The sequence below is a fragment of the Camarhynchus parvulus genome, chromosome 5, assembly GCF_901933205.1.
Source record: "Camarhynchus parvulus chromosome 5, STF_HiC, whole genome shotgun sequence".
Lineage (NCBI taxonomy): Eukaryota > Metazoa > Chordata > Aves > Passeriformes > Thraupidae > Camarhynchus > Camarhynchus parvulus.
The window spans coordinates 56203356-56214635 of record NC_044575.1 but is presented as its reverse complement, the minus strand read 5'-3'; the positions used below and the strand labels follow the sequence as shown (position 1 = coordinate 56214635).

Genomic DNA, 11280 nt, shown 5'->3' with positions numbered 1-11280 from the left:
ACTTAGTGCCATGGTCTGCTTGACACGCTGGTCTTCCCCGAAGTGATTGGTTCCGTGGTTCCTCTTGGTTAGTCATGGGCAGGTGCCCCCGTTTGCCGCTGTTACATCCGGAGCTCTGGGGCCCGGACAGTCCCCGGACAGCCCCGGCGCTGCCGCCCGGGCTCCTTCCCGCTCGGGCGGGCGGTGTCGGGGCCGGGGCGCGCACGGAACGCGCGGGGCGGCCCTGGGCGGCGGCGGGGCCGTTTGGCGGCGGCACCGGAAGGCGGAAGGCGCGGCGGGAGGAGGGAGGGGAGCGGGAGGCGGCGGCCATGGACGACTTGGGCTGCCCACGGTGCAAGACCACCAAGTACCGCAACCCCTCGCTGAAGCTGATGGTGAACGTCTGCGGGCACACGCTGTGAGTGGCGCCGGGCCCCGGGGGGAGCGGGCGCGGCGGGGCCTGAGGGAGGGAAGGGGTCGCTCCCCCGGCCGGTCCGGGAGTGGGGGCGGCACCGGCTCCGCCAGACCCGAGCGGCGCTTGCGAGGCGGCTCCGGGCCGGTCAGGCTGCCTTTCGTCCCCCGGAGGGTCCGTGTCAGGCCGGGCTGGCTCCGGTGTGGATCTGACTGCCCTCGGTGCGTTCTGTGCGGTGAAATTCCCGGGAGGAACCCGCGGGACGCGGCGTGAGCTCGGGACACGCTCCTGTCCCGCTCCGCTGCCAGGCTTCGGCGTGAGAAGCGGGGAACGCAGGGAAAATACATTTCCCATGGAGTTAAACATTTCTTGTTTGAAACTGTGCTCGAGTAGTAAAGGAAAAAGCTGTTTTGTTGTATTATTGTAATGTGTTAATTCTGCTGGATGAAGAGTGCTTTGCTTCAGGTTTGGTGCTGGTTTAAATGTTGGAAAATCCTCTTGAGAACCTGTGCTGATGGTAGTCTTAACTCATTCGTGGTTTTTTCTTTTTTTTTTTTTTTTTTTTTCCAAGACCAGTCATTACTTATTTCCCTTTTCTCCTAAAACTCAGCCCTTGCATAGTACCCAGCACTGGCTGTTGCTGATTTTAGTCACAGATACTCTTGCTGATTTAAGTCACAAATAGCCTGAACTCACTCACTTTCAGATCTGGAGATCATCCTTAGTTCGTGTGGAAGTTTGAAAGGCTGTACTCTAAATTCTTTCTGGATGTACACCATACAAGTCCAGCACTGCAATAGCAGCCCTTTCTATAGTTTTTGTTTTTGTCTTGTCATTTTTCCTGTGATGTGTATGTTTTTAAACCACGTGTGAATTACATTGAAGAGATGCAGCCTGAGAACTTTCGCTTGCCTTGGCACATTGCTGTAAGTGAACAGGGTGAAGGAAGTCAATTACAAGAAAGGATTTATTCTGTTGTCTTAGGAAAAAAGTGTTACTTTTCATTCTGTTCCCTGCTCCTGTTCTCTTCTCTTGCCCTGAAGGTGTGGTGGTGTGGGAGAGGTGGCCTCGGGAGTGTCCCTTTGGTGGCAGCAGTGCCGGAGTTCAGGAGGCAGCAGCCCCGTTCAGGCAAAGCCGCGCGGGTTTAAAGCGATGCCTCGATCTTGCATTGACCGAGGATCAAAGGAATGATCAAAGTGGTCCCCATGTGCTTCCAGGCTCCTCCTCAGAGCCACTTCCAGCAGAGGACAGCACGTCTCAGTTTGCTCTCCTGCTTTGCTTCTCTTGTTTTGGGCTTTTTTTTTTTGTGTCTGAGTTTTGCTCGAGACAATTAATGGTGTTTTCTGCTTTCCTGGGTGCAGTTGCTGATACCGTGTTTGGGGTTGATGTTCTTGTCTTGCTTCTTGTTTCTGCAGCCGAGCTCTTGTTGTTTGCATCTCTGTGGCAGAGTAGGAGCTCTGGGTTTGTTTCTGTTGTGATTAAGGACTCTCCATCTCAATGTGGTTCAAGTGTGCCACTTGTCCTCTGTGTTTTCCTTCCAAGAGCTCCCTCAGGGCTCTATATCTATTGCTGTTTCCACACAAAGCCTTTATGCTGGAAGTTGTTTCTTAGTAATGGTTAATGAATTTCCATAGTAATTCATCTAGAAGCTCAGATGACCCACCTGTGAATGAAAGGAGGTGACTGACTTGTTCTCATAAATTCACCATATTTCAGTCACAAGGAAAGAATGTTTAATGAGCTAACATAAGTTTCTGATGGACATTTATCCTTAGTCAGTCTATTTTGATATTTTGCAGTTGTTACCATTGAAAATGCTACTCCTAATTTCCAATCTAAATTTGTTTGCTGTAATTGAAGCATTTAAGAACTCTACTGTGAATTTTATACACTTGTGAACTCTTTATTACTTCTCTTTTGTAGGAATGTCTGCAATACTTTGAGGGCTTTCTCTCTGGTGTTTTTCACTCTGAAGAAATCCCATTGCTTCTGTCTCCTCTCTTCAGTGATTTTTAATGAATTTTTTTTTTTGTTACATTTGGGGGTTAATCTCACTGGGGTTTTCTACTTGGTTTGCATTTTATTGAAGGTGGACATGGTGTTCCATCTGAGTCATTAGTGCAACAGCCAGAGTCAAAATTGTTTTGTGTTCTTTTCATTTTGTGTTCTTTTTCATTTTTTTCCTGCCTGCATTTCATCCAGGCAGGATGATGACTCTTGATGTATTTAGTTTTTTTGCAGTGATACATTTGATTTATGTTGAACATAAGCCCCAGACTCTTTAGCACTTTACCACTCAGCACATCTGTGGGCAGAACAGAATCCAAGCTTGCTTTCCATGTTATATTGTGCAGGTGATGATGATGATGATTATTATTACCTTTTTGCTCTCTTAAACAATTTGTTACTTCATGTGACTTTTATTTGCTTCAAGTGACTGGGAATTTTGAGACCCTCCATCCAAGTTTTTGAAACTGCCTGAGGTTATTCTCTGTTAACATCCTGATATTTTTCAATGTGTAGTTTGTAGGCAGAATGTCTGGGAGATATTGGAAATTGTTTCTTGTCACCATAAGAAATCCAAGTGAGGCAGGGCAAAATATGAAGTTGCCTGCAGTAAGTTCATTGCTAAACCCCCTCTTCCCCTGGTTACTTTCTGTAACAGTGGAGAATGTGAAAAGATTAAAGCCATGTGAATGGGCTTGCTACCAATTTTCTCTGACTGAAATAATGATAGCTTATCTCTGGGTGTGGGTTTCTAATAATCTCTGAGTACTTCAGTATGTTCTACTTTTGTTTAGATTGTATGGCTGTCAGTTTAATAGTGTCAAAAGTCCAGTTAAACCAAAACTATATTGCCTGTAGTTGTGTTTCACTACCTATATTGTTACTGTGCTATTGGAGGGAATTATATTCCTTTGATGTGATTTATAAGAAATTGTGTGTTGAATCTCGTCTGTTCTGTTATCTGACATATGCAGGAGATAGGTTTTTTCCCTCAGATTATTTTGGCATCTTCCCAGGATCTGATGGTAAACCTGACTCTGGTCTGTTTTCCTGTGTACTTGTTTCCTGCTCTTTAGAGGCAGGTGCTTTAGTCCGTCTTTAGGTTGTTGGAGCTTAATGCAGAGAGCAGAGATGCTCCAAAACTTCTTTTGTCAGTTTTCAAAGGGTAAATATTGCATCTACCAGATTTGAAAACCTTGAAGCGCTCCTAATGCTGTAACCCCTGGATATAGTCCCCAGGTTTATGGACTACAGGTCCATGGGTTTATGGAGGCTCATTAAGCTGTCTGCAGAAGCACATTGCTTTTGTGGTGCTTTTTGTTTGAAGTGTGCTGAGAAATCTGCATGGAAAATTCAGAGCCGTGGCTTTGCTGGCTCGGGAGCTTTGGAGCAGCTGCTGTAATGCATTTCCCAGTTCTAGCCTGGGCTCCTGCTCCTTCTGCTGTGCTATGAGTTACATTAGCCAGCTAATCCATCTTACTGAGTGGAGATTGATGCAGAAAATGCCCCAAGTGCTTTGGCATCATCTGTTAGAGATTTTCCCTCTCATTGAATTGTAGGTTAATGCGCTCCTGCTTCAGCTGTGCTTTCTTGCATTGCAGGAATATTTTCATTTTACCTTCAGTGCTGCCTCCTGGTAGTTTCTTTCCTAAAGCCCTGACCTTTCCCATTCTGTCAACTGTGCTGTTCACTTAATGAAGTGACCTCCAGTGATGTGATTTGCACTTGTGCAAAATATCTTGAATTTTAAAATATTGAAGAGCCTTTACTTGGCTGAGATGATTTATCAGTAAGCTTCAGATCTTTTTTTTGTCTGGTTTTCAGAAAGCTTGTGGTTTTATCAGGAGTTCATTTTATTCATTTTGTGATTCTGTTTTCCCTTCTGAAGAACTGTGAGAGTTGTCTTCTTATGCCTTCTGTCAGGCAGGTTGTTTCCACTTCCATGTTCTTAGGTGCTCTCTGATTAGAATGAAATTAGAAGAGCCATTCTTTTTATCATGGTTTATTTCCCCCTCTATTTTTTTGCTTCTCACCTCTTTTTTAAAGCACCTCAGAATATCTGAGAACTTATTGGGCAACAGATGTCTTTTTTTTCTTTCTTTTTGACAGATGGTTACAGTGAAGGTTCTTCTTGCTATGAAATCCTGTGCTTTGGAGGTTTGGCTGTTCATTCCTCTCATCTTCCTCACTTCATTCATTTAAATCTCATCTGAGGTGGATGCTATGTGTGAAAATCCCTGTGCTGGCCTCCCATCTCTTTTCTTACTTTGACCTTGACCCTGCCATCAGATTGGCTCTGGATTTTGGCAGCTCATGCAGGTAGCATTTCTCCTCTCTCATCCTTTGCTTGAGCCCACGTTAGAAATCTCACAGTGCCTTTCTCCCAGGGCTGCACCTTTGGCATGGGCAGTTCTCCCAAGGGCACTGGGGCTCTGGAATGTGCTCCTGGCAAATCAGAGTGCTGATAAGCACAGCACTGCTGCAGTGGAGATAAGGGGTAGGCAGGTGGCTGCAAGAAGATGAAATCAGACATTTGGTCTTTTATAAACAATCTTCAGGTTGGGATTCCACTGCAGTTTATTCCAATAGAACCATGCCAAGCCTTACAATTGGGGGAGTGGGTTTTTTGGGGGAGTTATTTCTTAGTAGTTTGTTTTCCTTGGTTATTGCTTCTTGACCAGTATCACCAAAAGTGTAACACCATGTGTTTTTGGCATCAGAGTAATGTTAAATAAGCCTTTTCCACTATAAATCTTCCCTGTCACTGGGAGGGAGGATGATAAATTAGCAGTTAAAAGTTGTTCTAGGATGGGACTTAGTGAGGAAATGCTTAGTTCAAGAATAATGAATGTCTTTTAAAGTTTATTTTCTTAAGTATAACAGAGGTTCAAGGCATCAGATACTTGGCTTTAAAAAAACTTGTGCAGGGAAAAGTGTGTCTAATTATGGAGCAATGCTTGATTAAAGTCCTGTAATGCATTAGTTTCTAACATGCACTGATGGCTTTGCTTTCTTTTAGAAGCTCACTCAAGAATTATATTCAAAATCTGTTGTGCATGCATGACAATTTTTGGTTTTTCAGACAATTCCTAGAGTCTTTTCTAAGCCTGCAGATGCTGGGTGCATGCTTGCCAATGGAGTTGTAATCCACCTGGCTTCACTTGAGACCATGAATTATCTTTTACTCTGCCTGCTTGGATTTCATGGCCTGTGTTGAGTTTTAGGAGGCAGGTTAAGCATATCCCACTGATTTACTTACATAAAGAGGAGGGGAAATGTATCCACCCAAACCTGCATTAAAAGAACGTTAAGGTTGTTACTGCAAACAGGAGTGGGTAAAGAGATTTATTCTTGCCTATAAACTTGGACCATATGGTCTCCAAGAAGGAGACACAAAAATGTTAGGTAAAAAAGGTACTTAATTGGGACTGCTGGTTCACCTTTGTTATCCCACTGCCTTTTACAGGGATCAGTAAGGAAACTGGTGTGAAAAGCTCTTCCTTAGGAGTCAGTCCTGGTGCTCCAGCTACCTGGGAGCCATCATGGCTTGTAGAGAGAGGAAATGTGGGTGTCTGCAGTCCAGCAAAAGCAAAGAAACTCCTTTTCTTCCCCAGTGTCATGCCAGCTCTTGTGCTGTCTTGACAAAGTGTCTTTTCCAAGCTTGACATCTCTGGGAGACAAGGGCTCAGGGACCAGAGCCGCCTCCACAGAAAGCTGGGAAGCTTCATTTCAGCTGCTGCCAGTTTGGTGGTTTTGGGTTTGTTCATGTACTGCCACAATCTTAGATGGTAGCTGATGAAATTGCTTCATTCTAAGCTTTTCTGGTCTTAAAGAGACTTCTGGAAAGGTGTCTGGGCTCCTGTCTTAAAGAGACTTCTGGAAATGTGTCTGGGCTCCTTAATAAAATATAGGGTTTTTTTTCTCCTGTTCCCAGAGGGAGATGTATTTATTTCTCATTTAATTTGTTAATAAGACTTCAGAATGAAGACAGTGTAACAAAGCTGACTGTCTCTAGGCCCAGCTTTGTGTTGCTCAGGGGAGACATCAATTCACCAAGCTGTGTTGTGGGGATTCTCTAATCTGCCCTGCACCCTGTTAGGTGTTCCCAGGGATTCATTAGGGGGGAAGTGCATCCTTGGAGAGCTCTAATTGAGGTGTTAACAGCTGCAATGTGAAGAAACAAAGCTTTCATTATTTGTGTATTTATTTTAATGTCAGAAGCTTTTGGAGTTTTGTGGCTGTCAGATTCCCTGGGAGGCAGAAGCAGGAACATCCCTGGTGAATTCAGGGGAATGGGGGCTCATGCCAGTGCGTGGGGCTGGACTTGTTGGAAAACAGTTTGGAATCTTCTTGTTTCAACCCCTTCCAAGTGAAAGGATGGCTTGGCTTCCTGCTGCATTCTTCTCTGCAGTGTGGTTCAAGAAAATGCCTTTCTTCCAGGATGGGGGAAAGCCCTGGAGACTTTGGAAAATAACATAAAACTGTATTTCAGCCAAGTGAGTTTGAATGAAGAAGTCTAAACTAGAGGTAGGCAGTGAAGATCTGTCAGACCTGCAACTTTTAATTTGAGCTTGTGGGAATTAGGGGGGTTTAAATATGCATTTGAATTTGATTTGGCAAGCTTTTTTTTCCAAAGAAAATACCTTGAATGCAAGATATACAAGGACAATGATTCAGGCCTGTCATTTGTAAACATAAAGATTGGCTGTAATATATGTGATTTTTAGGCCAAAAAAGGTGGTGTGTGGGCTTTGGAGCACAAGCAAGTGTGAGTGTGCTGGTTCAGCCATGGAGTGTGGATTCAAGATTTGTGAACAGCAGCAGGCACAAGGGAAAGAGCCACCAGGCTTTGGTGCTTACCAGACCCCTTGCAGGAGCTGATCTGGTTTGCTGATCTGACAGAAAATGAGCTTTTTTGGTCAGTTAATGCTGTTTGTACAGAACTAGCAAGTTGAAGTGGCTTGTGAATGGTTAGTCAGACATCAGAGGTGGTGCAAGGTCATCTGTACAAATCTCTGTCTACAGATGAGGTAGGAATAGGGTGGAAAGGAGGACCTTCCTATGACACTGTTAATTTGGCTTTTTTAACCATTTTGTGAAGCTGCATGCTTTAAAATTGGCTCATCTGGAAGAGCAAGTGTTCTGCTTTGTCTCTGAGGCTTGGTTTTTTGCTGTTATTACCATATCACACCTCAGCTTAGATTCCTGGATGGTAAATCCTTGCCTGTATGAAAAGCATGAACAATCTTGGCGGATTAAAGCAGATTGGGACTATATGCAGTTGAAAATCTCAACCAGAACAGGAACTTGGGGTGGTCCTGAACATGCCTGCTTTGCTTTGGGGAGATAATAATGAAAACTGTGTAAATGTGTTTCATTCCCAGTAATTTCCACCTCTGAAAGAATTCTCTTAGTTTCTTCTGTGTGACTTGGGAGACGCATCAGAGAGTTTTTTACTCACTTTGTCAGATCTACTATGAGACTTTAACTGATGCTTGATTGAAGTAATTGCACGATCAAAGCCTGTCTGCTTCCTCAGAGGAAGCAATCTTTTTTTTTTTATTTTTATGTTAAGTAGGATGTATTCCCTCTGAAAGAAAGCCTTTTCCTGACTTCTTAGGGAATAAAAATCTAGGTCATCTTTCTTCTTTGTCTTTTTAGAGTTTTTCCTGGTTTTATTAATTGGGATTAGATGTTCTTTGGATCCAGTTTCATCCCATTAGGCTTCCAAAGTCTCTACAAGTTAGTCATGGGAGGTGATTAAATCATTGCTGAAATACCCAAGAGGTTATTTCCTTCTGCCATCCAGTTCTGACAGTGGATATTTGCTTTTAGATTTGGCTCTGAGTCATGGTCTTGATACTTCTGATGAAGTGGTGTTAATGCCTCAGTTGAATTCTTTTGTTTTAAAACTGGCACATTTAGAAAATCTTCTCTTTTCTCTGTTGAGCTATCAGTTGTCATGTCTGCTTGGTAATACTTCTTGTCTACTTAGCAAAGCTCACAGGACTCTACTCTTCATTCCCTGTAAGTACTTTTTGGAAATTTAAGTTATGGTTCTGCTCCTTGTGACCTTGGCAAAAGGAAAGCTGTTGTTTATATCCTGTCTGTCCAGTCAGTAAATGGAAAAGTCAATTCTTTTTCCTTGGTTCTGGAAATTCAATCTGTTTGGATCTGCAGCCTGGATTGGAGACTTTACAAGAGCAAGCAGTGACAGGACAGGGGGAATGGCTTCACACCAAAAGAGAGCAGGTTTAGATTAGTTATTAGAAAAAAATTCCTTACTGTGGGGGTGGTGAGGCTCTGGGATAGGTTGGCAGGAGAAGCTGTGGCTGCCCCATCCCTGGGAGTGTTCAAGAACAGACGGGATGGAGCTCTGAGCAGCCTGTTCTAGTGGAAGGTGTCTCTGCCTCTGGCAGGGGATTGGAATGGAGATCATCTTTGAGGTCCCTTCCAACCCAAACCATTCTGTGCTCCTGGAAGTGGGTTTGGGTCCCAGCTTGAGGAGTGTTTGTTCCAACACGCTTGGCCCCTTCTGGTTTGGGTGAATGCTCCCCCTGTTAGGGTGAATATGGTAATGGTCTGACACAGGTGTGGTAAATCTGTGGTGAAAACAGGTGCTTCTCAAAAGAAGGCAAAGACAAGAGTTGTTTAAACAATTTCATATTAGGCAGGTTTTTCTTTTCTCTTTTAATTGCATCTACTTCATTTTAATTGAAGACAATAATTCTGCGGGTTTGTGACGAAAAAGGACAATGGGCTTGCTTCTGTGTGGTTGCATTAGCTGTCAGATGTTAATAAGCCATATGCATAAGTTTAATATTTATGAAATTAAGCAAATAGATTCCTGAGTCATTTTAGGAAGCACATGTATCTTGGTAACGGTAAATTCACAGCAGGGCAGGTTCAGAAGTGCCCTGTTGCAAATGCCCAGAGGTTGTATTTGTGTGCATGCTCTTTCTTTGGGGCTTTGGTTGGTTGTTCCTCCCCTGCTGGATAGCTGAAGGTGAAGTCTGAAGAAAAGCCAGGTCAACATTTTGGAAGTTGAATTGAATACTCCACTGTTCATATCTGGTGAAGAAATAAAGAAAATTCCCTGAAAGTAACAGGCTGTGGGACAGGCACAGCTGAGCTTGCACTGGGGACACTTCAGTTTCATGTTGCTGGATCCCTCTCTTGGTTTGATGATATGCAGGGAACAATGGATGTTTTCTCACAGACCACTCTGGTTGCAATAAAAATCACAAATAGTAGTCCTAACAGTGATCTGAATTTTGTAAAGACATTTACCTGATTTCTCTTTTTAAAAAAATATTTTGCAAGAATTAGTTTTGATGAGACCAAATCTGAGAAAAGATCTTAGCAGGAGCTGCTGCTATATGTGACAAAATTAAACTTTGTCATAGCTAAAAACATTTTTTTATCCTCTGAAAATGATATTAAGTTGTTTTTTTTTTTTTTTACTATAATGTGTGTGGGGGGAGAAATATATAAGGAAATTCTTGCAGGATTTTTTGTGTGAAATGTAGGTAGGTTCAGATCAGTGAGAACAAGATGGCTCTGTCACAAAGGAACAATGAGGAAGTCATCTGTCTGATAAATATTTTGGCTTCAAATTGGGAAACATGAGGTAATGATTTTTGCTGTGCCCACACAGTCCTGCCTCAATGGCTGGCACTGAGGTTAGATTATGTCTAAGCATTTGCAGAATCCTGGGCCTAACATGAGCATGACACCTTCTTTAAGATTTTAGAGAAGATAAATGGCTCTGCTGAGAGTTAGGAAATATTGGGATGGAACAGAGTGAGAAGAAATGTATTTTCCTGCTTTCCTCTTAAGAACAAATGTTAAGGTGAAAGTTCCCAAGAATGTTGTGCTCTTCAGTTTTTTATAAGTTCCAAGAAGTGTGGCCAGACTGCCAGGGTGGCAAAGGAGGACTGATGTTCCTAGACAGCAAAAGGCAAGGGAGTGGTTTGGCCACTGTTGACACCTTCAGACTGCTGAGCCAGAATGGGAAGTGTTGGGTCTAACTGGGCAGGAAAGTCTGGCACTGGGATTAGATGTATTGCAAGAGCTGCCCTCAGAGCCAGGGTGAAGGAGGAAGATCTCTGGTCCCAGACAAGTACAGGCAGACAAATGTTTAACTTGTCTTACTTGCAGGGTGTCATGTGTTTATCTGTAAAAAAAAAGGTATCCTTGTGGGGATTAGGAATTGAACAATCTGTAGGTGTAACTAGTGGCTAGGTAATCTTTACTGTGAGTACATGAATAGCCTTGTGTAAACAGAAGAGTCCAGATAGTTCTGGAAGTAGTGTCTGTAGGCTTTAAAAGGCTGAAAAAGTCGTCCTTACACACCCTGGACGGCGTCAGGAAATACTGTCAGTGGCAATTGTGTAGTTTGATAAGCTTGTGACTGATGTGCTGTGAACTACAAATGGGAGGCTGCCTTTAAATCCCCAAGATCCCTTGTTTTAGGAAAAAAAAAAGAAAAGTTCTCTTTAGTTTTGGGGTATGGTTGTGTTCTGTAAAGGGAGTGAGGGAGGTTAACAGGACTGAGGGCAGTGCCAGGGTGATGGGATGTTCCTGAACGTTCAGCTGAGCAGGCTTGGAGGAATTCAGGAGCTGCAGAGATATTTGTTGAGCTTAGTCTAGAAGTGCTGCATTACTTTGAACTTTTTAGTTTCTACTCTTGCAACAAAATTTTGCCAAACAAACCTTTGATATCTCTTCTGTCTGCCTGGTTTTGGGGAAGGGTAATACAGGAGGTGTGTGCAGAATTAGCTGCCTTCACATGGGCAGAATCTCAGTGATGGGTGAGTGGAACAGCCCCTTGGAGATTTTTTTCTTGGGATGAAATTAGGGAGCTCAAATTGCATGGGGTC

The 11280-nt window shown here is 43.4% G+C and overlaps 1 protein-coding gene across 1 annotated transcript in view; it reads left to right on the top strand.

The window, feature by feature from the left end:
* The first annotated feature begins 300 nt into the window (after window positions 1-300).
* The window catches only part of MNAT1 (MNAT1 component of CDK activating kinase), a 119410-nt gene continuing 108430 nt past the window's right edge, over window positions 301-11280 (top strand). Inside the window, exon 1 of the mRNA XM_030948553.1 lies at window positions 301-397. Coding sequence (XP_030804413.1) covers window positions 309-397 — 89 coding nt within the window. The 5' untranslated portion in view covers window positions 301-308. The remainder of the gene's footprint in view (window positions 398-11280) is intronic.